This window comes from Corythoichthys intestinalis, chromosome 15 (assembly GCF_030265065.1).
Source record: "Corythoichthys intestinalis isolate RoL2023-P3 chromosome 15, ASM3026506v1, whole genome shotgun sequence".
Classification (NCBI taxonomy): Eukaryota; Metazoa; Chordata; class Actinopteri; order Syngnathiformes; family Syngnathidae; genus Corythoichthys; species Corythoichthys intestinalis.
The window spans coordinates 43,356,971-43,378,929 of record NC_080409.1 but is presented as its reverse complement, the minus strand read 5'-3'; the positions used below and the strand labels follow the sequence as shown (position 1 = coordinate 43,378,929).

The 21,959-nt window shown below is 38.8% G+C and overlaps 1 protein-coding gene across 2 annotated transcripts in view; it reads right to left on the bottom strand.

Annotated features, from left to right (window-relative positions):
- kcnk10b (potassium channel, subfamily K, member 10b) overlaps positions 1-21,959 on the bottom strand; it is a 41,705-nt gene that overhangs the window by 18,404 nt on the left and 1,342 nt on the right. For both annotated transcript variants that reach the window (XM_057859579.1, XM_057859578.1), the window contains exon 2: positions 10,799-11,214. In XM_057859579.1, the coding sequence (XP_057715562.1) occupies positions 10,799-11,214 (416 nt within the window). The remainder of the gene's footprint in view (positions 1-10,798; positions 11,215-21,959) is intronic.

The window sequence follows — 21,959 nt, the reverse complement described above, 5'->3', positions numbered from 1 at the left end:
TCTGTGAAAACACTGACCATATCCTTTAAAATACTGTTTTGTTTTGTTTTTTAAGGCGGATATGACACATTTTGTGGCCAAAGTGTCCACAAACAATACTGCTTTTAAGAAGAAAAAACAAAATTATTTGTGGCCAGTTTTTGTTTGTTTTTTACATCAAAAGACTGATTTTTTCCCTCCTCACCAAATATGGTATTTAATCTTTAAATGTCATAAAATGCCTCATAAATTATGTCATTTTCTTGGCAAATATTTTTAACAAAAAACTGCCAATTGATACGTAGGGTTGTAGGACGGATAAAGTGTCTTTCTGGCATACAGCAGCAAGTGACTTGGTGCTCTACCCATTAAATTTTCTTTTAAAAAAGCATGAAACAGTGCCAATAACTGCAGTACTTTTGCTAATGTCTTTATCGTCATGCTGGCCAACTTGAGCTGTGCCGATAGCTGCCAAACAAGATTGTCTCCTTGACTGTGAAGGCTGGTGTGAGAATGTCACAGCATAGCAGATCTTGTGCTTGAAGCTTGTTATCTCTATTTTTGTGTTTGTGGGGGGGGGGGAAATAGTTTTGGCTGACTGCTTTCCCGAGCACTCTTATAAATATTGTTCACTTCATAGCTCAATCAATACACCGCGTTATCCTCATAAAGCTATGCCCAATGTCAAGGCCTATGTGTATAACATCCGGAAGTCGTTGTTGTGATGTAATGCTGCTGTAGGTGCACTGAATCGTGACTCATCACTAGATGCTGTCTGTAAATAATAGTGCGGCACCACATTGTGTCACAGCGTGCGTCAGCTTCGAGGCTTTGGCAATTATAAGGGTGGACGACATAGGGGGATGACAGCGGGTAGGTGGTACGCTGAAAGAGCTAAAATGTGGACACAGGCATTGAACGTCTGTCAGTGGTTGCTTTTTGGGTCCATTCTTCTTCCTGAGGCTTTTGTATTTGAAACTCCCCCGGAAAATAACAGACTGGCATGAATGAGCACTGCTACCGCTGAAACAACATTAACACATTTAGAATTAAGGACGTAGGTTTGCATAGGGACTTTTGAGGATGCTCAAATTGTCCAACTTTTAAGCAACCTCATTTGCATTATATAATGACCTGTTGAATAGGTAATTTAGATTGTCTTCCCATATGTTGTAAGAATAAGAATTAACTCTACCATAATTAAGTGAATTATTTCATTATGTTTAGATTGACATTTATCCCTTTTCAATTGCTGAATGTGCCAGTCGATTTTTTCCCCTTAAACGCATGTTCGTTTGGCTGATGACAGACATACAACACGTCGACAATATGTCGCTTCCTCCGCCCCCTTCGAAAAGGATTGATAAAATTTTTCGGCCAGCAGCAGCCACTGTAAGTAATGTAAAACGATGTCAATGTTGCGGAGGTGGGGAAAACACCAATAATTTTGCTACTGAGAGTCCAACCTACATTAGAGTTAGCATAACATTAAACTGTATGAATTTGCTAACCTGCAAAACTCAAGTACTAAGCTGCTGAGTGTCCTCCTGTATGTGTTTTCTACTGTTAATTAAACTGTGAGCAATAGAGATGTCCCGATCGGTCAGCATCCCGATCAATCGGGTCCGATCACGTCATTTTCAAAGTATCGGAATCGGCAAAAAAATATCGGCAATGCCTTTTTTTTAATATATATATATATTTAAATTAAATCGTTTTCTAATTGTATTTAACGTTACAGACATAATATGTTACACTCATCCAGAGTCTTTAGTTTAGGCTTAAGGTAGGGTTATCAAATTTAATTAATTAATTAATTTAAAAAATAAAGTATCACGTTAAAATATTTAACACAATTAATGCATGCACTGCATGACCCACTCACGCATTGTCGCGCTCAATCTGTAATAGCACCATTTTACCTATATAGAGAGATAAAAGGCAGCGTAAATTGAGTAGAGTGTATTTTGGCAGCCTTTGGAGTGTTTTTTTAATTGTCTAAAGCCTTACAATCCCTCTCCCTATGTTTAGAAATATCACGGGAAGCAATGTGTGGAAACAAGGTAGCAATTAATCTTTTTCTTAACAACTTATGTTATTTCCCAACACAGAGAAGATATATCAATTGGTAGCACTACGCACAGTCATGGTTGCACTTCCCATCATGCATTTGGGCATAGCTACAGTATCATTTACTGAAAGCTCAACAAATACACTAGATGGCAATATTTAGTCACAATATACAAAGTCACAAGTCTTTCTATTCGTGGATCCCTCTCACAGAAAGAATGTTAATAATGTAAATGCCATCTTGAGGATTTATTGTCATAATAAACAAATACAGTACGTTGAATGTATATATTTGTCCGAGTTTTATTCATTTTTTTCTTAATGCACTGCCAAAATGTATATGATCGGGAAAAATTTTCGGGAATGATTGGAATTGAATCGGGAGCAAAAAAAAGCAATCGGATCGGGAAATATCGGGATCGGCAGATACTCAAACTAAAACGATCGGGATCGGATCGGGAGCAAAAAAACATGATCGGAACAACCCTAGTGAGAAATGCAGTGAACCAAGGTTTACCCCCCTTTCCGCCCAATGTTCATTTTTATTTTATTTATGTGGTCTTGAAGCAGCCCAAAGTAGCTTTCATTTTTTTTGCTCAGTTTGGCTGCACTTGTGGAAAAAAGCAGTGGTGTTTTACCCGAAGGAAGGCTCAATTTTTATTTCTTTTTCTTATTCCCTAAGTTTTTCAGTTATATTTAATTTCTATATTCAGACAGGGCGTCGGCAAACTGTGTTATAAGAGCCGCATGCGACTCTTTAGCGCTGCCCTAGTGGCTCCCTGGAGCATTTTCAAAAATGTTTAAAAATGGAAAAAGATGAGGGAGGCGAATATATTTTTTGTTTTGATATGGTTTCTGTAGGAGAACAAAAATAACAGAAACATTCTTAACATTTTCCATTGCTGTAAAAATGTATGGAAAAAATTAATCAAATTATTAAATTAAATTTCAACATTTTTGTCAACGAAGATTTGCATCATGGCTTGCGACGCACGTTTCTGTCAGTGGGGCGGGATGCCAGGCAGGGGCCTATTGTAAACAAATCGGCGGCTGTGTGATGGGCCATGGAGCCGAAAGAGATAAATAACTGACGAGAATAGAGGATTCAACGTTTCTTGGACCAAATCGTTTGTATTCATTGCCAATGCGGAAGGATTGCCTGAACGTTTACTCTGTGGCGAAAAGTTGTCGAATAACAAAAAAAGAGTAATGTGGAGAAAAAATGACATTGCATTACTTCTGAATAACTTAGAGGAATGCAAAAATAGATTTAAGAAGTGGATTGCATCGCCAAACACCACTATTGCTGCAAGTTTTGTTGCAACCCGGGAGATAATAACGCGTTGAAAACAGATGGTGAGTACATGAAGGATGCATTCATCGACATATTAGAACACCTACAGTGCCCTCCATAATTATTGGCACCCCTGAAAAAGATGTTTTTTTTTTGCTTCTAATATTTTTTTTAATTCAAATAATATGGGACCTTCAGCTTGCCGTCAAGCTGAAGGAGGAGGCCTACCGGGCCTTTTTGGCCTGTGGGACTCCGGAGGCAGCAGACAGGTACCGGCTGGCCAAGCGGACTGCAGCTTCGACGACGTGTCCCCCTGGTGAAGCCAGTACACGTCCAGGCCTGTCTGCAGTTCGCTAGAGAGCATTTGGATGATCCAGAAGAGGACTGGGAGAATATGTTATGGTCAGATGAAACCAAAATAGAACTTTTTGGTAGAAACACAGGTTCTCGTGTTTGGAGGAGAAAGAATACTCAGTTGCATCCGAAGAACACCATACCCTCTGTGAAGCATGGGGGTGGAAACATCATGCTTTGGGGCTGTTTTTCTGCAAAGGGACCATGACGACTGATCTGTGTAAAGGAAAGAATGAATGGGGCCATGTATCGAGAGATTTTGAATGAAAATCTCCTTCCATCAGCAAGGGCATTGAAGATGAGACGTGGCTGGGTCTTTCAGCATGACAATGATCCCAAACACACAGCCAGGGCAAGAAAGGAGTGGCTTCGTAAGAAGCATTTCAAGGTCCTGGAGTGTCCTAGCCAGTCTCCAGATCTCAACCCCATAGAAAATCTGTGGAGGCAGTTGAAAGTCCGTGTTCCCCAAAACACAGCCCCAAAACATCACTGCTCTAGAGGAGATCTGCATGGAGGAATGGGCCAAAATACCAGCAACAGTGTGTGAAAAGCTTGTGAAGAGTTACAGAAAATGTTTGGCCTCTGTTATTGCCAACAAAGGGTACATAACAAAGTATTGAGATGAACTTTTGGTATTCACCAAATACTTATTTTCTACCATGATTTGCAAATAAATTCTTTAAAAATCAAACAATGTGATTTTCTGGGTTTTTCCACATTCTGTCTCTCATGGTTGAGGTTTACCCATGTTGACAATTACAGGCCTCTTTAATATTTTCAAGTGGGAGAACTTGCACAATTAGTGGTTGACTAAATACTTATTTGCCCCACGGTATATGAAAGTTAGTATAGGTCAAAACAGATTTATTTTGCATTGATCATTTAGCCTATCAATTAATTAGGTTCATATTCGTGAGAAATGTAGCCTTGACCCCTGTTCACCCAATCTGTTGGGATGGTTCCTCACTGGATGGTTCCTCACTGGTTGTGGCTTAAATTGTAGTTATGGCTAAGGTATAATCATTCTGTCAACACTTGAAAGCTGTTAGTTAGTAGATAGCACGTTAGCTTGCACTTCCTGCTGCTGTAATGTTCTTGCACCTGCCTCCAATGGGCCCATTTATCCAGCTGCTGCTTCTGGCATAGCGGGAGGTCTACTCCTGCCTAACACAATGAATAATTGATTCCCTCTGGGCTCCCCGCTGCCTAATACAACAATCTAAAGGTTTTCATTTCCTTCCACTCCTCTCAGGAGATGCCATCATTGATTTCTACAACATATTCTGGATAGCATCCCTTTGTGTGGCCCTGAGTTTAGTAGGCAAGCGTAATGGATGCTTGTGTGGGTGGGTAATGTGGAAAGTAAAACAATAGAAAGACAAGACAGACAAGAATCCACCAGTGTTGAAGATGTTAACATCTAACAGGGTTGTTCTAGCGGAAAGTGGGCCACTCCAAATTGTATGTGCCTGGTTCCCTCATCGTCGGGGTTATTCCAAGGTTAAGAGCATGTCAGGGGGGCATAATTATTTTATTATTAGTCTACCAAGTGAGAGCATGTTACAGTTCAAGGAATTTCTGGAAGAATATACTTCAAAGAAGCATGACAGACTAGGAATTAGCAAATCGGACCCACAGTTATTAGATTTAGCGTTCAAATCTCAGATCGAGCTTCTCCTGACTAGAAAATTCTCGATCTCGCCAACTACCCTAATTTTCGGACTATAAGCGGCTACTTTTTTCACTCATTTTGAATCCTGTGGCTTATAGTCCAGTGCGGCTTATTTGTTGATTTATATGGGTTAATAGGTAACACTTTATTTGACAGCGCCATCATAAGACTGTCATAAGGACATCATAATTATGACATGACACTATCATGGGCAGTACTGAATGCTTATGACAGATGTCAATATGTGTCATGTGGCATATTATGTCACTAACTCCATTTATGTCCAGCTCAGATCTTTTACGTCCATTCAAAAGTGAGATAATTTGCTGGATGACACTAACCGGCATCTATCATAAGCATTCATTAATGCTTATGACAGTGTCATGTAATAGTTATGACTGTCCACTATCCACTATCCAAGAAAATGTTACCAAATACCGTAACTAGCAATTAATGAAACAACTGGAACAGTAACTGAAAAAATAATTAGCACAGAACATGATTGTTATTTACATCTGTAGCACTGCAATGCATGCTAGGAGGAATGTTGGATGACAACAGTGTTGACAGCAGGTGGCAGCAGAGGTTGACTGTCTCCCCCAAGGTTGCAGTGATGGCCAAATGAAGCTTTTAGAAACAATAAGGCTTTGCAGCCAATTGGCTCAAAGCTTAATGGTGGTTCATTTGGTCTTATGACAGTCTTATGATGCCACTGTCAAATAAGATATAAATAAAATAAAATAAAAAAGGAAGCCAAAAATTGTTGATAAAAATAAAAAAATAAATAATAAATAATAATAATAAAAAATAAAATAAAACAGAACATAAGCAAAAGAACAAAATATAAATATATCAAAAGTGTTACCGGTTAATATCTTTTGGTGAAAATATCCCATAATACAATGAGGACAACTGCGGCTTATAGTCCTGTGCGTCTTATCTATGAACAAATGCAGTTTTCATGTCAAATTTGGTGGGTGGCGGCTTATAGTAAGGTGCGCCTTATAGTCCAGAAATCACGGTAAGTCAATTGTCTGTTATTTATGTTCAAATTTATGTTGTCAAATTTATCGCGTTAACGGGCGGTAATTAATTTTTTTGATTAATCAAGTTAAAATATTTGACGCAATTAACGAATGCAAGAAATGACGCATTCATGCGTTGCCTGAAACAGTTTACAATGACGCCGTTATAGCACACTGAGAGCGAAAAGGCAGAGAAATGCGAGTGGACACAGGCATTTATTGGACCGCGCCTTTTATTGGCTTAAGCTATGGCAGCCAATACTAACAGTCGTGGTTGCCCAACTTCCCATCATGCATTTGGGCGGAGCAAGAGACGATATTTTTCTTAACACGCTTACCGTAATTTTCGGGCTATAAGCCGCTACTTTTTTCCTTCATTTTGATACCTGTGGCTTATAGTCCAGTGCGGCTTATTTGTTGATTTTTTTAGGGAACACATTATTTGACAGCGGTGTCATAAGACTGTCATAAGATCATCAAAATTATGACATGACACTATCATGAACGTTACCGAATGCTTATATCATTAAGTGTCATTTGGCAAATTATGTCACTAACTCAATTTTTGTCCAACTTGGATGTTTTGCTTCCATCCAAAAGTGAGATCATTTGCCGGATAACACTTAATGACATCTGTTATAAGCATTCATGAATGCTCAGGACAGAGACATGTCATAATTATGATTGTGTAATGACAGTCTTATGGCACCACTGTCAAATAAAGTGTTAGCAAATACCATAACTAGCAATTGATGAAACAACTGGAACAGTAACAGAAGAAATATTTCACACAGAAAATGATTTTTGATTGTTATTTACATCTGTAGCGCTGCAATGCATGCTCAGAGGCATGTTGGATGACAACAGTGTTGACAGCAGATGGCAGCAGAGGTTGACTGTCTCCCCCAAGGGAGCAGTGATGTCAAATGAAGCTTCTTGAAGCAATAAAGCTTTGCAGCCAATTGGTTCAAAGCTTCATGGTGCTTCATTTGGTCTTCTGACATTTGTATGATGCCGCTGTCAAATAAAGTTTTACCGGTTAATGTTTTTTGGTCTAAATATCCCATGATACAGTGAGGACAGCTGCGGCCTATAGTCCAGTGCAGCTTATCTATGGACAAATGCCGTTTTCGTGCCAAATTTGGTGGGCTGCGGCTTATAGTCAGGTGCGCCCTATAGTGCGAAAATTAGGGGTAATTGAACGCAACGCAGAACATATTGTATACCATTTGCAGCCACTACTGACAGTCATGGTTGCCCAATTTCCCATCATGCATTTGGGCGGAACAGTTAAGTCGCTACAGTATCATTTAGTGAAAGCGCAACAAAAATGATATTCCTATCTCTCAAAAAAATAATGTTCACAACAACAAAAAAAGTGCTCAATGCAAAGAGAACTGACATTCCATATCAAAATAGCTATGCCAAATACACATAAAACGTACTCAGACTTTGCCTCGGCTAGATTTCTAATTAATTTAAAACTCGCCATTGACACCTTGTGCTGTATTTCACCTTAGGTAGTTAATTGAAATTTTTACAAACTTTATTAGAACGAAAACATTAAGAGGGGTTTTGAAATAAAATTACTATAACTTGTACTCAAATTTATCTTTTAAGAACTACAAGTCTTTCAATCCATGGATCCCTTTAACAGAAAGAATGTTAATAATGTTAATGCCATCTTGTGGATTTATTGTTATAATAAACAAATTCAGTACTTATGTACAGTATGTTGAATGTTTATGTCCGTCTTATGTCTTATCTTTCCATTCCAACAATAATTTACAAAAAATATGGCATATTTTAGAGATCGTTTGAATTGCAATTAATTACCATTAATTAATTTTTAAACTGTGATTAATTCGATTAAAAAAAAATTATCGTTTGACAGCCCGAGTTCATTTTTTTATTTTTGGTGGTTTGGTAAATGGTTTAATATCAGGTGAAATGTCTTGTTTTCTCACGTATATTTATGATTGCTCTTGACCTAAGAAAATGTTTTATCCAATTACTCGATTCATCGGTGGCATTTTCTGTAGAATACTCGATTACTAAAATATTCGATAGCTGTAGCCCTGGAACACTTTACACTGGAAAAGACTTTTCCACTGTTTTCTGTCATTAAAAATCAATTTTTTCCACAGAGCCAGCTCATAATCTCCATTAGGCCTGCCTAATTAGCAAATGACGTGGTGGGCGGAAGGCACACAGTTAAATTGAAATGGGAAAATGTGCCTTTTCTGCTTCATCGCTAAAATACGAGACAGACGGAGCCAACTCTTACAGTAAACAAAACACTTGAGGTTCGGATGAACCTCCCTGGTCCTGGTGTGTTTTTAATTAATCTTGCCCTGTCTTTCATATATATGCATATGCATATATGAGATATTATATTATGCAGTTTCTATTACCAATCTTTTTTTACATTTTTTTTTTTTTTAAATGCTTCACGGACTTTGACTCAGTTTCGTATGAAATTGCTTATAACAAAAGGTCACAACGTCCCTTAAAATTTTACTGCAGCGGAAGTTCGGACATTTCGCACATTTTGTACAGTGAAAAAAATGTGTTGACGGGCAACTGTTCAAAATATATGTGGGGGTGTTTTTTTGAATCCTTAACTAAAATAGTTTCACTTTTTGCATATCAGTTCAGTCATGTTTGAATAAATCTAGATGGATAGATGGACAATAGAAAGAAAGACAGAAATATGGCATTTAATACATTATGCCCAAGAGTGCAATAAAATCAGAAGAGCATTCTGAATGCTTCGTATCATGCAATACTTCATTAAGGATAGAGACTATTATCCAACCTTTTTTCCCCCAGACAAGTTTTATGTCGTGTTACATAACAATGTTTACCATACAAATTGTCAACACATGAAGTGTCACTGAGCATTGTAGGTTTTAGCACTTCTTTGCCTGAAGGTAGTATTGGCAAGCACAGGATGCATGGTTTAAATTTACATGTTTACTACCTTTAGAGTGGACTTATCAACTCTTACCTTCGAAGAAAGAAAACAAACAAACAAAAAACTGTAAACTGTTAATTTAATGCTATGGAATTGAGATCTATTCATATTTAAACACCTAAGTTAACACTTAATAGAATTCTCCAAAAGTAATCAATCATATTTACAGTGTTAAAGCGGAAGTTCAGAATTTTTGACATTAGACTTAATCTTCGAGTTAGTGGGGGTTAAATTAGTTGGTGGAGTTGATTTCAATAAATTCCGTGCAGTTTGTTGGTTATTTATTAATTTCAGGGCTCTGGAGTAGCTAAGCTAGCTACTCCAGGCCCATCTGCGGTTCGCTAGAGAGCATTTGGATGATCCAGAAGAGGACTGGGAGAATGTGTTATGGCCTGGACGTGTACTTTCTTCAGCAGGGGGACAAGTCTGGCAGTGCATGATTTGAGTCCCTGGCGGCCAGGGCCGGCCCAGCCTATACGCAGACTATGCAACTGCTTAGGGCCCCGGACCACTAGGGGGGGCCCAATCTGGCAATGGTTTAATTTATATTCTATTTTGTTTACTGCAGTTTGCTTTATTTGACTTTTGTGAGTTTGGATACTTGATTGCAAGCTTAAACAAATAAAAGTTCTTCCTTAACTTCTTTCTTTTCTCTTTTAGAAAAGGGTTTGGCGCTATCTACTGAAAGTACTGACAATCATTTGGGGTGATAAGTTTGAAGTATGCAGTGCAACAAAATCTGATATATACAAAATATGGACGTATGGGTTGGATTGCATGTATGGGTTTCACAGTACACTGTGACTAAATGGAGGGCCAAAAATATGGGCCCCTTTGCATTTTTTTGCTTAGGGCCCCCAAATGGCCTGGGCCAGCCCTGCTGGCGGCGCATTGTGTTACTGATAGTAGCCTTTATTACTGTAGTCCCAGCTCGCTGTAGGTCATTCATTAAATCCCCCCGTGTGGTTCTGGGATTTTTGCTCACCGTTCTTATTATCATTTTGACGCCACGGGGTGAGGAGGGAGTTGAAAGTCCGTGTTGCCCAACGACAGCCACAATACATCACTGCTCTACTTGAGATCTGCATGGCATATGTACAGTGTGTTGCAAGTACCTTGGAAAGTACGTAAAGGCTGTTGGCTATAATGTGAAGTCATATTGCCGTATCAAGTCACTAACATCAGTGACACTCATGATGAATGCAAATTCAAGCCCAGACGCATGTAATCATTCCCTAAACCCCAAATGGAACCGTTAACATAATGAAACTTGAGGTTAAAGGCTTTCCTTTCACTAAGGACATTCCGCGCATAACGGATGCAGCCACTGTAATTCCCCAGGGTACGTGACCAGCCAATGGAACCAGAACGAATCACCCAATTACTCTCTCAATGGTCATTTATTAAAATAGCCATCATCAACTCACCTTGATAAGAGCTTCTAGCTCATCAGGGGTAACACATGGGTGTCTCGATAGGAAGGAAGCCTTCTCCAGGGTGATGCTGGTCTTTTGGTCGCTCTCGAACGGCTGCTCCAGTGCCCTGAAAGCCAGACCACCGCACACCAAGTACAGGACCACCACGATGAAGACGGCCAGCACCGTCTTCCACTTCATGACCGAGTGTAGCGCCGCAAGCGAGCCGTCGCAGCTGGCGTCCATGCTGGCCACCACGCTGGCCGAGCGCGACGAGATGGACAGGCGAGGCAGGGCACAGTGGCCGTTGGCTTTCGGCTCGCAGCCCATTGGGTTCTGCATGGTGGCCACGCTGGCCTGGACCAGGGTGGACTTCACCATGCCTGGTTGGGCCTTCTTGGGAGGTACCAAGTTGCTCTGGACCGCCACTGAAAAACATCAAAAAGATCAAGTTGAGCTGCGATTCGGTTAACTTGTAAACCCAAGCAATTGGACTGAGACCATTTAAAGTGGCGTTTGGCAAGTAAATTCAGTGGAGCAAGACATCTTGAAAAAATGGTTTGTGTGAAGTCTGGTGAGGATTGGTACACTTAAACTCAAGTGGAATCCATCATAGGCACAGAGCAGATTGAAGGCTGTGTTCAAACATCTCACGTGTCTGCAACAAAATATGCAAGATTGATTTTTATTTATTGGCTGCCATTGGCTACTACTCATTGGGAAAAGACATCTGATGCATTTGAACTAGTGCTGCAATGATTGATCGATTAACTCGAGTAATTGGATTAGAAAAAAAGCTTTGGATTTAATTTTTGAGCATTCGTTTAATTAAAGTGGCATTGTAATGGTTTGTTTTGAAAGTGTTTGCATTTAGTTTTACTGATTTGAGGAGGCCCTGGCGCAGTTGGTAGCTCGAGTTGTCCTGGGACCGAAGGGTCAGCAGTTCGATTCCCAGTGAAGGGAAAAGCTACCGTTCTCGCACACACCATATAATTTTTTGCATTAGTATTATACATTCATTTAACTATAGTTTAGGCAGACTATAGTTTAGGCAGACTCCACTCAGTGGCCTTGAACAGAGTAAAGTGAATCACCTTATCGGAGCTCATGAGGGGGAAAACGAAAAATGTACCGTTTCTCGTAGGCACCGTCTAACTGTTTGCATTACTCGAACACACGTAATATAATCAATCAGGGAATAGTATCATTTCTCATATTCACTGTAGGACTACACTACTCTAACACACCTAATGTAAAATAAATAGCACACCATAGTTTAAAGAAACAGAATAGATACACAACGCCATCTTATCACAGAAGCCCAAAACGTGTGCGCCACGAGCAAGATTGACGCACCAAACTCTGGCAATCAGTCCTCCCGACAAATGAACAAGGACAAAGACCAGCGCGCTTTGTCCTAAAACAAGTAGTGCCAGCCCGGATAACAAAGTTGATAGCAGGCGCTTGTGACGTCAAGACCAGCGTCAGTCGCTGTGGCAACCACATCCCATCCACGCACGAACCTAAACACCCCGAAACCGGCCAGAGAGGGATGATCCCAAAGCAACGCCTGGACACACCTTCGGCCGGCCCACGGACTTAAAAAACACTGGACACTGAGATAAGACAGATTTTGCTGCTCGGAAACATGTAGCCTTGTTTTGGATCCAGAATTGTCCCTCCGTCGTCTGTTTTTGCCTTGTTTTTGACCATTGTCGACGAATAAATTGTCAACCTGCTTTCGGCAAGTCTTTTTCAAACTTTTGGAACATGGAGTCAGTACAAAGGGTTAATATCAGAGATGAACGCGCGAAGTTCAGCCTTCCCGGAGGCAGCATCGGCAGAGCGGCACTTTGTTCAGCTGTCGCTGTTTCCGTGCGGCCTGTCTGGGGAGGCGAATTTCAACACCGGCTACGACTGCCCACTGTCGAAGTGCCCTTGGGCAAGGCACTGAACCATAATTTGCCCCCAATGGGTTGGCAGCGCCTTGCATGGCACCATTGGTGTGTGAATGTGTGTGTAAAAGGGTAAATGTGTGCTAATGTAAAGCGCTTCGGTCCCTGTAACAATGTAGATAAATGTGCTCTACATAAGTACTCTACAGTTACCATTATTCACCATTTGGGTGGATACACTGCCCTGTAGTGGCAACAATGAATATGACACAACTTATCTAACAAGGCTGGATCCAGCTGCTCCCTGTTAAGACCAGCGAAAGGTAAGTTTTTGTTTAAGCTAATATGATTGTGTATGCATTTGTAATTTAGTTTAGAGGTATATTTAGCTGGTTTTTCTGGGGATGTCTTGGATTATTGTTAAAAAAAAAAAAAGTTTTATAGCATTTAAGCTAGCGGACTTTTTCTATGTAAGTTAGCCAATTGTTCTTTTTAGGGTTGTTCCGATCATGTTTTTTTTCTCCCGATCCGATCCCTATCGTTTTAGTTTGAGTATCTGCCGATCCCGATATTTCCCGATCCGATTGCTTTTTTTGCTCACGATTCAATTCCAATCGTTCCCGATAATTTTTCCCGATCATATACATTTTGGCAATGCATTAAGAAAAAAATAAATAAAACTTGGACGAATATATACATTCAACATACAGTACATAAGTACTGTATTTGTTTATTATGACAATAAATCCTCAAGATGGCATTTACATTATTAACATTCTTTCTGTGAGAGGGATCCACGGATAGAAAGACTTGTGACTTTGTATATTGTGACTAAATATTGCCATCTAGTGTATTTGTTGAGCTTTCAGTAAATGATACTGTAGCCATGCCCAAATGCATGATGGGAAGTGGAACCATGACTGTGCGTAGTGCTACCAATTGATATATGTTCTCTCCATTAGGAAATAACATAAGGTGTTAAGAAAAAGATCAATTGCTACCTTGTTTCCCCACATTGCTTCCCCTGATATTTCTAATCGTAGGGAGAGGGATTGTAAGGCTTTAGCCAATTAAAAAAAGGCTCCAAAGGCTGCCAAAATTCACTCTACTCATTTTACGCTGCCTTTTATCTCTCTCTACAGATAAAACGGCGCCATTACAGATTGAGCACGACAATGCGTGAGTGGGTCGTGCAGTGCATGCATTAATTGCATTAAATATTTTAACGTCATGCATTTTTTTTTAATTAATTACCGCCGTTATCGGGATAAATTTGATAACCCTACCTTAAGCCTAAACTAAAGACTCTGGATGATGTCTGTAATGTTAAATACAATTAGAAAATGATTTAATTAAAATAAAAAAAAATATATATATATATATATATATATATATATATACGTATATATATATATGTGTGTGTATATATATATTAAAAAAAGGCATGGCCGATATTTTTTTGCTGATTCCGATACTTTGAAAATGACGTGATCGGACCCAATCAATCGGTCGGGACATCTCTAGTTCTTTTGTTACACTTTGATCCTCATTTATCGTTTTTTATACTCTTTGAGCTTAAGCTTGGGTATTTCATTTTAATTTTAAATGCATTTATAGCTCTTGTGAAATGAAAGTGCAATTCTGCATAGTCGGGAGTTTTATTTTGTATTCGCATTTAATGCTCTTTGAAAAGTGCAATCTTAGCAAGCTTTTATTTTACATCTCTTAAAATGTATTCTATAGCACATTAAATGTTCCTAATCCGATTCCTCGATTATTCGAACTAATTAATGCATAGAATAATCGATTGCAAAAGTAATCGATAGCTGCAGCCCTAATTTGAACTGGGAGGGGCTGGCACTGCTGACAATTTGTGGTTGAGGCACAAAATGTATATGGCATTCTATTATTTCCTATCTTCATCTGACCTGCATCTTACAGTTCCGAAGGCAACCTTTATATTGCATTGCTGTCTGATAAATGAGTTTTAGATGCTGCACATTAAAGCCATTAGTCATTAGAAGGGGGCCTCGGAAGCTTGTTGGGCATTGCCTGTATCACTATTGCGGAAGAACCACATGTGGTCATTAATAGGATTCCATTAGATGAACAAAACATCCTGGCTTTTGATGCATTGTGTAAATAAATAAGTGAATACTGCATGGATTTATACATGCGTATCATAACTAGAACTATGTGGTGTGAAAGTGATGACAGCTATAAATTGTAAGTTAATGATTATTTTCCAAAGCAACAATGTTTATCCGTTTTAACATAGAATATTCTATTTTTGTAGTGTATTCAATATACAGTCATGTGAAAAAAATTAGAACACTTCATTAAATATTAAGAAAATATAAATATTAAAATATGAAGAAATGTTCACGTATTAATGTCTGATCTTGTTTTCTTTATCTCTGGAAAGTAAAGTGATTTAATAGCAAAAAAACAACAAAAAATAACATTGTTTTACTCATTAAATCAAATTGATCAACAAAAATAACTTCAGTGAGACGATTTTTGTAGCCATCTGCCAGTCTTTGACATCGTTCTGAAGAAAGTTTGCCCCACTCCTCAATGCAGAATACTTTCAGCTGTGAGATTTTTGAGGGGTTTCTTGCATGTACAGCCCGTTTCAAGTAACCTCACAGCATCTCAATGGGATTAAAATCTGGGCTTTGACTCGACCATTCCAGGACTCATTTCTTCCTTTTCAGCCAGTCCTTGGTGGATTTACTGGTATTTATGGGTGTCATTGTCATGTTGCAGGGTCCAGTTTTGCTTTTGGGTGAATTTTTTCACAGATGATCTCACATGTTCCTCAAGCACCCTCTGATACACTATAGAATTTTTGGTGGATTCTAGGATGGTGAGCTGGCCAGGTCCTACTACAGCAAAGCATCCCCAAACCACGACACTTCCACCTCCATGCTTCAAAGTTGATATGAGGTCCTTTTCCTGGAATGCTGTATTGGGTTTACACCAGGCATGTCCAAAGTGCGGCCCGGGGGCTAAATGCGGCCCATGGTCAAATTTCATTTGCCCCCAGCGTCTGTCATAAGACCAATAACGTCTGGCCTGCACACAAACTCAATAAATTGGTCAGCAGTACTGCTACCAGAAAATGAAGTAGCTTACACACTAAATGCTGCTCCTCATTTACCCACTAAAAGGCAGCCGTACTCTAAGCAACATTACCCCGTGTGACCTTTTGACTTCCAATTTTCTAAAATGGCGACAATCAACAACAACAAAAAAAGAAAGTTGACTGCGACGGCCAACGCTTCAAAGATATTTGGAAATTGAACTATTTTTCACTAAATTCACTAAGAGGCAGTCGCTGTTTTTAGAGAGTTCAATATGAGGCGATATTACCAAACAAGACACGCTGACATGTACGACAAGATTACAGGGAAAATATGCAGCGAGAAATTGAAGCAACTTGAAGCTAGTTTAATTTCACAGCAGCAGTATTTTGCAAGAGCCCGAGAGTCGAAAGAGAACGCCACAAAGGCTAGTTGCGAGATTGTTGAAATTAATAATGAAAAAAAATTATAGTCAGTAAGTAAGTAAATGTGACACACAGAATGGCTTGCTAAAATTTGCCTAAATATATTGTTCTACGTAAAGGACGTCAGCCAAGGTTGGCCGCCCACATTTTTACCACACCAAATCTGGCCCCCTTTGCAAAAAGTTTGGACACCCCTGGTTTACACCAAACATGTCCTCTGTTCTGGTGTCCAAATAATTCAGTTTTAGATTCATCTGTCCAAAAAACATTACTCCAGAAGTCCTGGTCTTTGTCTACATTCACTCTGGCAAATTTCAGTCTGGCCTTCATGTTCTTCTTGAAGAGCAAAGGTTTCCTCCTTGCACACCTCTAATGAAGGTTAAAGTTGTGAAGTCTCTTTCTGATTGTAGAGGCAACCACTTTCACATCAACAGTAGCAAGAGCCTGCTGTAGGTCCTGTGATGATATTTTAGGGTTTTTGGAGACGTCTTTTAGCATCTATCGGTCTGCTCTCGGGACAAACTTGCTTGGACGGCCAGACCTGGGCATGCTGGCACTTGTTTTGAATGTCGTCCATTTGTAGACTATTTTCCGGACAGCGGAATGGCTGATTTTATATACTTTTGAAATCTTTTGAAATCCCTTACCAGACTCACAAGTGTCTACAATCTTCTTTCTGAAGGTCTCAGACAGCTCCTTTGATCTCACCATGGTGTTTTCACTCACTTCAACAGTGGTTGAAAGGAGGGTTGTTCCGATCATGTTTTTTTGCTCCCGATCCGATCCGATCGTTTTAGTTTGAGTATCTGCCGATCCCGATATTTCCCGATCCGATTGATTTTTTTTTTGCTCCCGATTCAATTCCAATCATTCCCGATAATTTTTCCCGATCATATACATTTTGGCAATGCATTAAGAAAAAAATGAATAAAACTCGGACGAATATATACATTCAACATACAGTACATAAGTACTGTATTTTTTTATTATGACAATAAATCCTCAAGATGGCATTTACATTATTAACATTCTTTCTGTGAGAGGGATCCACGGATAGAAAGACTTGTGACTTTGTATATTGTGACTAAATATTGCCATCTAGAGTATTTGTTGAGCTTTCAGTAAATGATACTGGAGCCATGCCCAAATGCATGATGGAAAGTGCAACCATGACTGTGCGTAGTGCTACCAATTGATATATCTTCTCTGCGTTGGGAAATAACATTAGGTGTTAAGAAAAAGATCATTTGCTACCTTGCTTCCCCACATTGCTTCCCATGATATTTCTAATCGTAGGGAGAGGGATTGTAAGGCTTTAGCCAATTAAAAAAAGGCTCCAAACACTGCCAAAATTCACTCTACTCATTTTACGCTGCCTTTAAATCTCTCTATATAGGTATATCGGCGCCATTACAGAATGAGCGCGACAATGCGTGATTGGGCCGTGCAACGCATGCATTAATCGCGTTAAATATTTTAACGTGATACATTTTTTAAAAAATTAATTACCGCCGTTATCGGGATAAATTTGAAAACCCTACCTTAAGCCTAAACTAAAGACTCTGGATGAGTGTAACATATTATGTCATCAACGTTAAATACAATTAGAAAACAATTTAATTAAAATATATATATATATTAAAAAAAGGCATGGCCGATATTTTTTTGCCGATTCCGATACTTTGAAAATGACGTGATCGGACCCAATCGATCGGCGGGACATCTCTAGTTGAAAGTATTCTGCGTTAGGAAGTGGGGCAAATTTTCTTCAGACCGATGTCGAAGACTGGTAGATGGCTACAAAAAGCGTCCCACTGAAGTTATTTCAGCCAAAGAGGGTAACACTCGCTATTAGATGGTTGGGTGTCCTAACTTTTTCCTCAGTTAGAATATGCATTTTTGTTGATAAATTTTGATTTCATGAGTAAAACAATGTTATTTTTTGTTGTTCACCTGCAATTAAATCACTTTCTTTTCCAGAGATAAAGAAAAACAAGATCAGACATTGATATGTGAACATTTCTTAATATAGAACTGAATATTTAATAGGATGTCCAAATTTTTTCACATGACTATGTTAACCATGATTAGCAAATTATTTTATTGCATTTATGTTTAACACAGCATCCCAACTTCATTGGAATTCGGGGTTGTATTTGATGAACTTTTAAGGTGTTAACTTCCTTTTAAATTTGTGAAGCCTTTTTTTTTATGTGTCCTCCAGTGTGTTGGTACACTCTTTCAGCCTTTTAATGGACTGACTTTCCCTCCAATAAAACTAATAAGACAAGGGTGTCTGAAAGAAGTGGATGGAACCTTATATCCACTGCAGCCACAGTGATGCGGCGTTCAAGAGTGGGAGGTTTGTTCCAGGGAGGTGCTCCTATTCTTTGATGGCATCAGCTCACTGATGTGTGATGTGAAAAACACACACACATCCAGGCACATGCGCAGTACCGGGATGAGACAAGGACATCCAGGAAGCATCCCATGCATTCCCACAGCACTTCTGAATCTTGTTAGTTCATCCTTTTTGGATGACTGAGTCAATTATGGCTAAGTGTTTTTTTTTCTGTTTTAGTTCTCTCCCAATAAAACTACATAATGACGGCATCAGGTTATTTTCAGGAGATGAAATAAATCACAACAATCAAGATGAAACACCAGACAGAAGCCAACCTGGAATTAGTATTCAGGGATGCACGCGATGAAATCATGATGACGGGAATCTAATCTTATAGCGACATTTCGCGTTTTAAATAAATTGCTATAGCACTCGCTGCAGGTTTGCAGACTTGTGTGTCCTTAGCAGTGAGATGGTGTATTTAGACATGTGCTGATTATCGGTCTCAAGGTATACCATGTTATGAAAACGTCAAGGTTCCAAAGTATTAGCTATTTTTTATGTCCCAAAAATGCATGGAGAAATCCCTCGCTGGAAGCTGCAAGGTTCAACCTTATCCCACCGGTTGTTGCTCAGTGTCAGTGAGTCAGCTGTGCTAAATGATGGCTGGAGGAGGTGAATTTCCTGAACTTTTTCCCCCCATCAAAGAAAACGAAATTGCTGGTATGGGAATACTTCGGCGACAGATAAGTTACAGACGGCCGCGGCTTAGAGGAGGAGAAGGGCCAACAGACATGTAAAACATGTTTGCGGAGGGTGGCTGCCGAGGAGGCAATACACAAAATATATATGGTGGAAAACACTCAGGTGATGAAGTTCCGCTCTGAGACCCCCAATTTGGCCAAATTTCAAAATTGCCCTATATGCATGTGTGATACATCATTGGAAAGCTTAAAATCTCCATTTTCTGGGGGAAGAACAATTTTGAACAGGAGGGCATTTAAAAAAAAATCTTTTTAAACAGCAAAACCCTATCTGGAGGTGAGAGCACGCGAGAGCAGTATTACAGACGCCATGACTTTAATATTATATAATAATAATTAGAGATCGGGTCCGATCACGTCATTTTCAAAGTATCGGAATCGGCAAAAAAATATAGGACATGCCTTTTTTTTAACATATATATATTTTTAATTAAATCGTTTTCTAATTGTATTTAACGTTACAGTCATAATATGCTGCACTCATCCAGAGTCTTTAGTTTAGGCTTAAGGTAGGGTTATCAAATTTGTCCCGTTAACAGCAGTAATTAATTTTGTAAAAAATTTATCACGTTAAAATATTTAACGCAATTAACGCATGTGCTGCACGACCCACTCACACATTGTCGCGTTCAATCAGTAATGGCGCCGTTTTACCTATATATAGAGCTAAAAGGCAGCGTAAAATGAGTAGAGTGAATTTTGGCAGCCTTTGGAGCCTTACTTTAATTGACTAAAGCCTTACAATCCCTCTCACTACGATTAGAAATATCGTGGGAAGCAATGTGGGGAAGAAAGGTAGTAATTGATCTTTTAACACCCTATGTTATTTCCCAACGCAGAGAAGATATATCAATTGGTACCACTACGCTCAGTCATGGTTGCACTTCCCACCATGCATTTGGGCAGAACAGTTAAATGGCTGCAGTATCATTTACTGAAAGCTCAACAAATACACTAGATGGCAATATTTAGTCACAATATACAAAGTCACATTTATCCTTTAAGAATTACAAGTCTTTCTATCCGTGGATCCCTCTCACAGAAAGAATGTTAATAATGCAAATGCCATCTTGAGGATTTATTGTCATAATAAACAAATACAGTACTTATGTACTGTATGTTGAATGTATATATTCGTCCGAGCTTTATTCATTTTTTTCGTAATGCATTGCTAAAATGTATTTGACGGGAAAAATTATCGGAAATGATTGGAATTGAATCGGGAGCAAAAAAAAAGCAATCGGATCGGGAAATATCGGGATCGGCAGATACTCAAATTAAAACGATCGGGATTGGATCGGGAGCAAAAAAACATGATCGGAACAACCCTAATAATAATGAGATATTATCGCGTACTTACCTTGTTTCGATCCAAAAACTCCATGTAGCATGTATCACCGAGTGTCAAGACACAGCTGTGAATAGCCACAGCCGGATTTTTTTCATATATTTACCCTTTTAAACGTTTTTTTTCCCCCAAGTTTTCTTTGTTTGGATCGATTATTTATCGTCTAACATATCGGAGAAAATGCGGCAGTGACAAAAAAATACAATTAAGGGATAGTTATGAGGTAGATATCCGTTTTTTACATTGTGACGTCATTTGTTTAAACGTTTAAAATATGCGAGTGAATAATTTAAAAAAAAAAAAAAAATTTTTTTTACGAAATATTAGACATCAGTTAATGATTCTAAGCTAAAAATGACAGACATTTTGAATAATAATTATAATTAATTACCTTCGTTTTATGGCTGGGTTGAAACAAAAGCGGTTGCGCGACGTCTGTAAACGGGGGTTTTCAGGGTAAAATGGACAAATTAAAGATAGTTTGGAGGATGGGTGTGCCATGAATCTGCTATGGCAGCATATAGACATATTGTTCTATCAAGCACAACAGTTCTTTTGGCTTAAAATACAGCAGTTTATTTTAAAGAGTGGTGCAAGAGCAGAAACTGCTTTTTCATTCTTGTGTTTTCCGCCATATACAAAATTAAAGATTAGTAAGCACTGTCATGAATGTTTTCCACCAGCTATGATAGTTAACTCCAGCGTGTTTAGTGTATCTAGCGGTGGTAAAATGTGGCGATTTTATTCTTTCTGGCAACTGACTTTGTTGAGAAAGAGTGTGTGTATAATGTAAACATGATATGAGTCATTCGTGCTTTTTATGGAAAATAATTCAATTATTTTTGTTCTGATGGTAATAATGTTGTGGCTGTGGGTTTCGGCTCACCTTAGGGCTTCGCTTTTTTTCTATTCAGATTTTTTTTTTTTTTTTTCAAATTTTCTAATATGTTTTAAAAATTCTCTTGGAATGGAATTTTTTTTTAACCCAGATATATGAAAGTAACGCATTTTAGAGCTGTAATTGCAATACCGTGATTTTTTGGCTTAAGGTTATCATTCCGTCAGAATATCATACCGGCACATGCCTTTGTGTATTATAGTGCTATTGGTATATGTAGTGACTTGCACAAGCCACAGAATGACAAATCAACCTCAGTTTCCCTAATGAGAAAATAGTTTAAAAGTAGCTCAATGTCCCTGAATGGATTGCATTTGCCCTTAGAGCTGTACTGTATTATAATAAGAATTGTATTAACGTTGCTTGTGACGAATGCATCCCTCTAAAATCCAAGGCACTAACTCTGCCTCCTA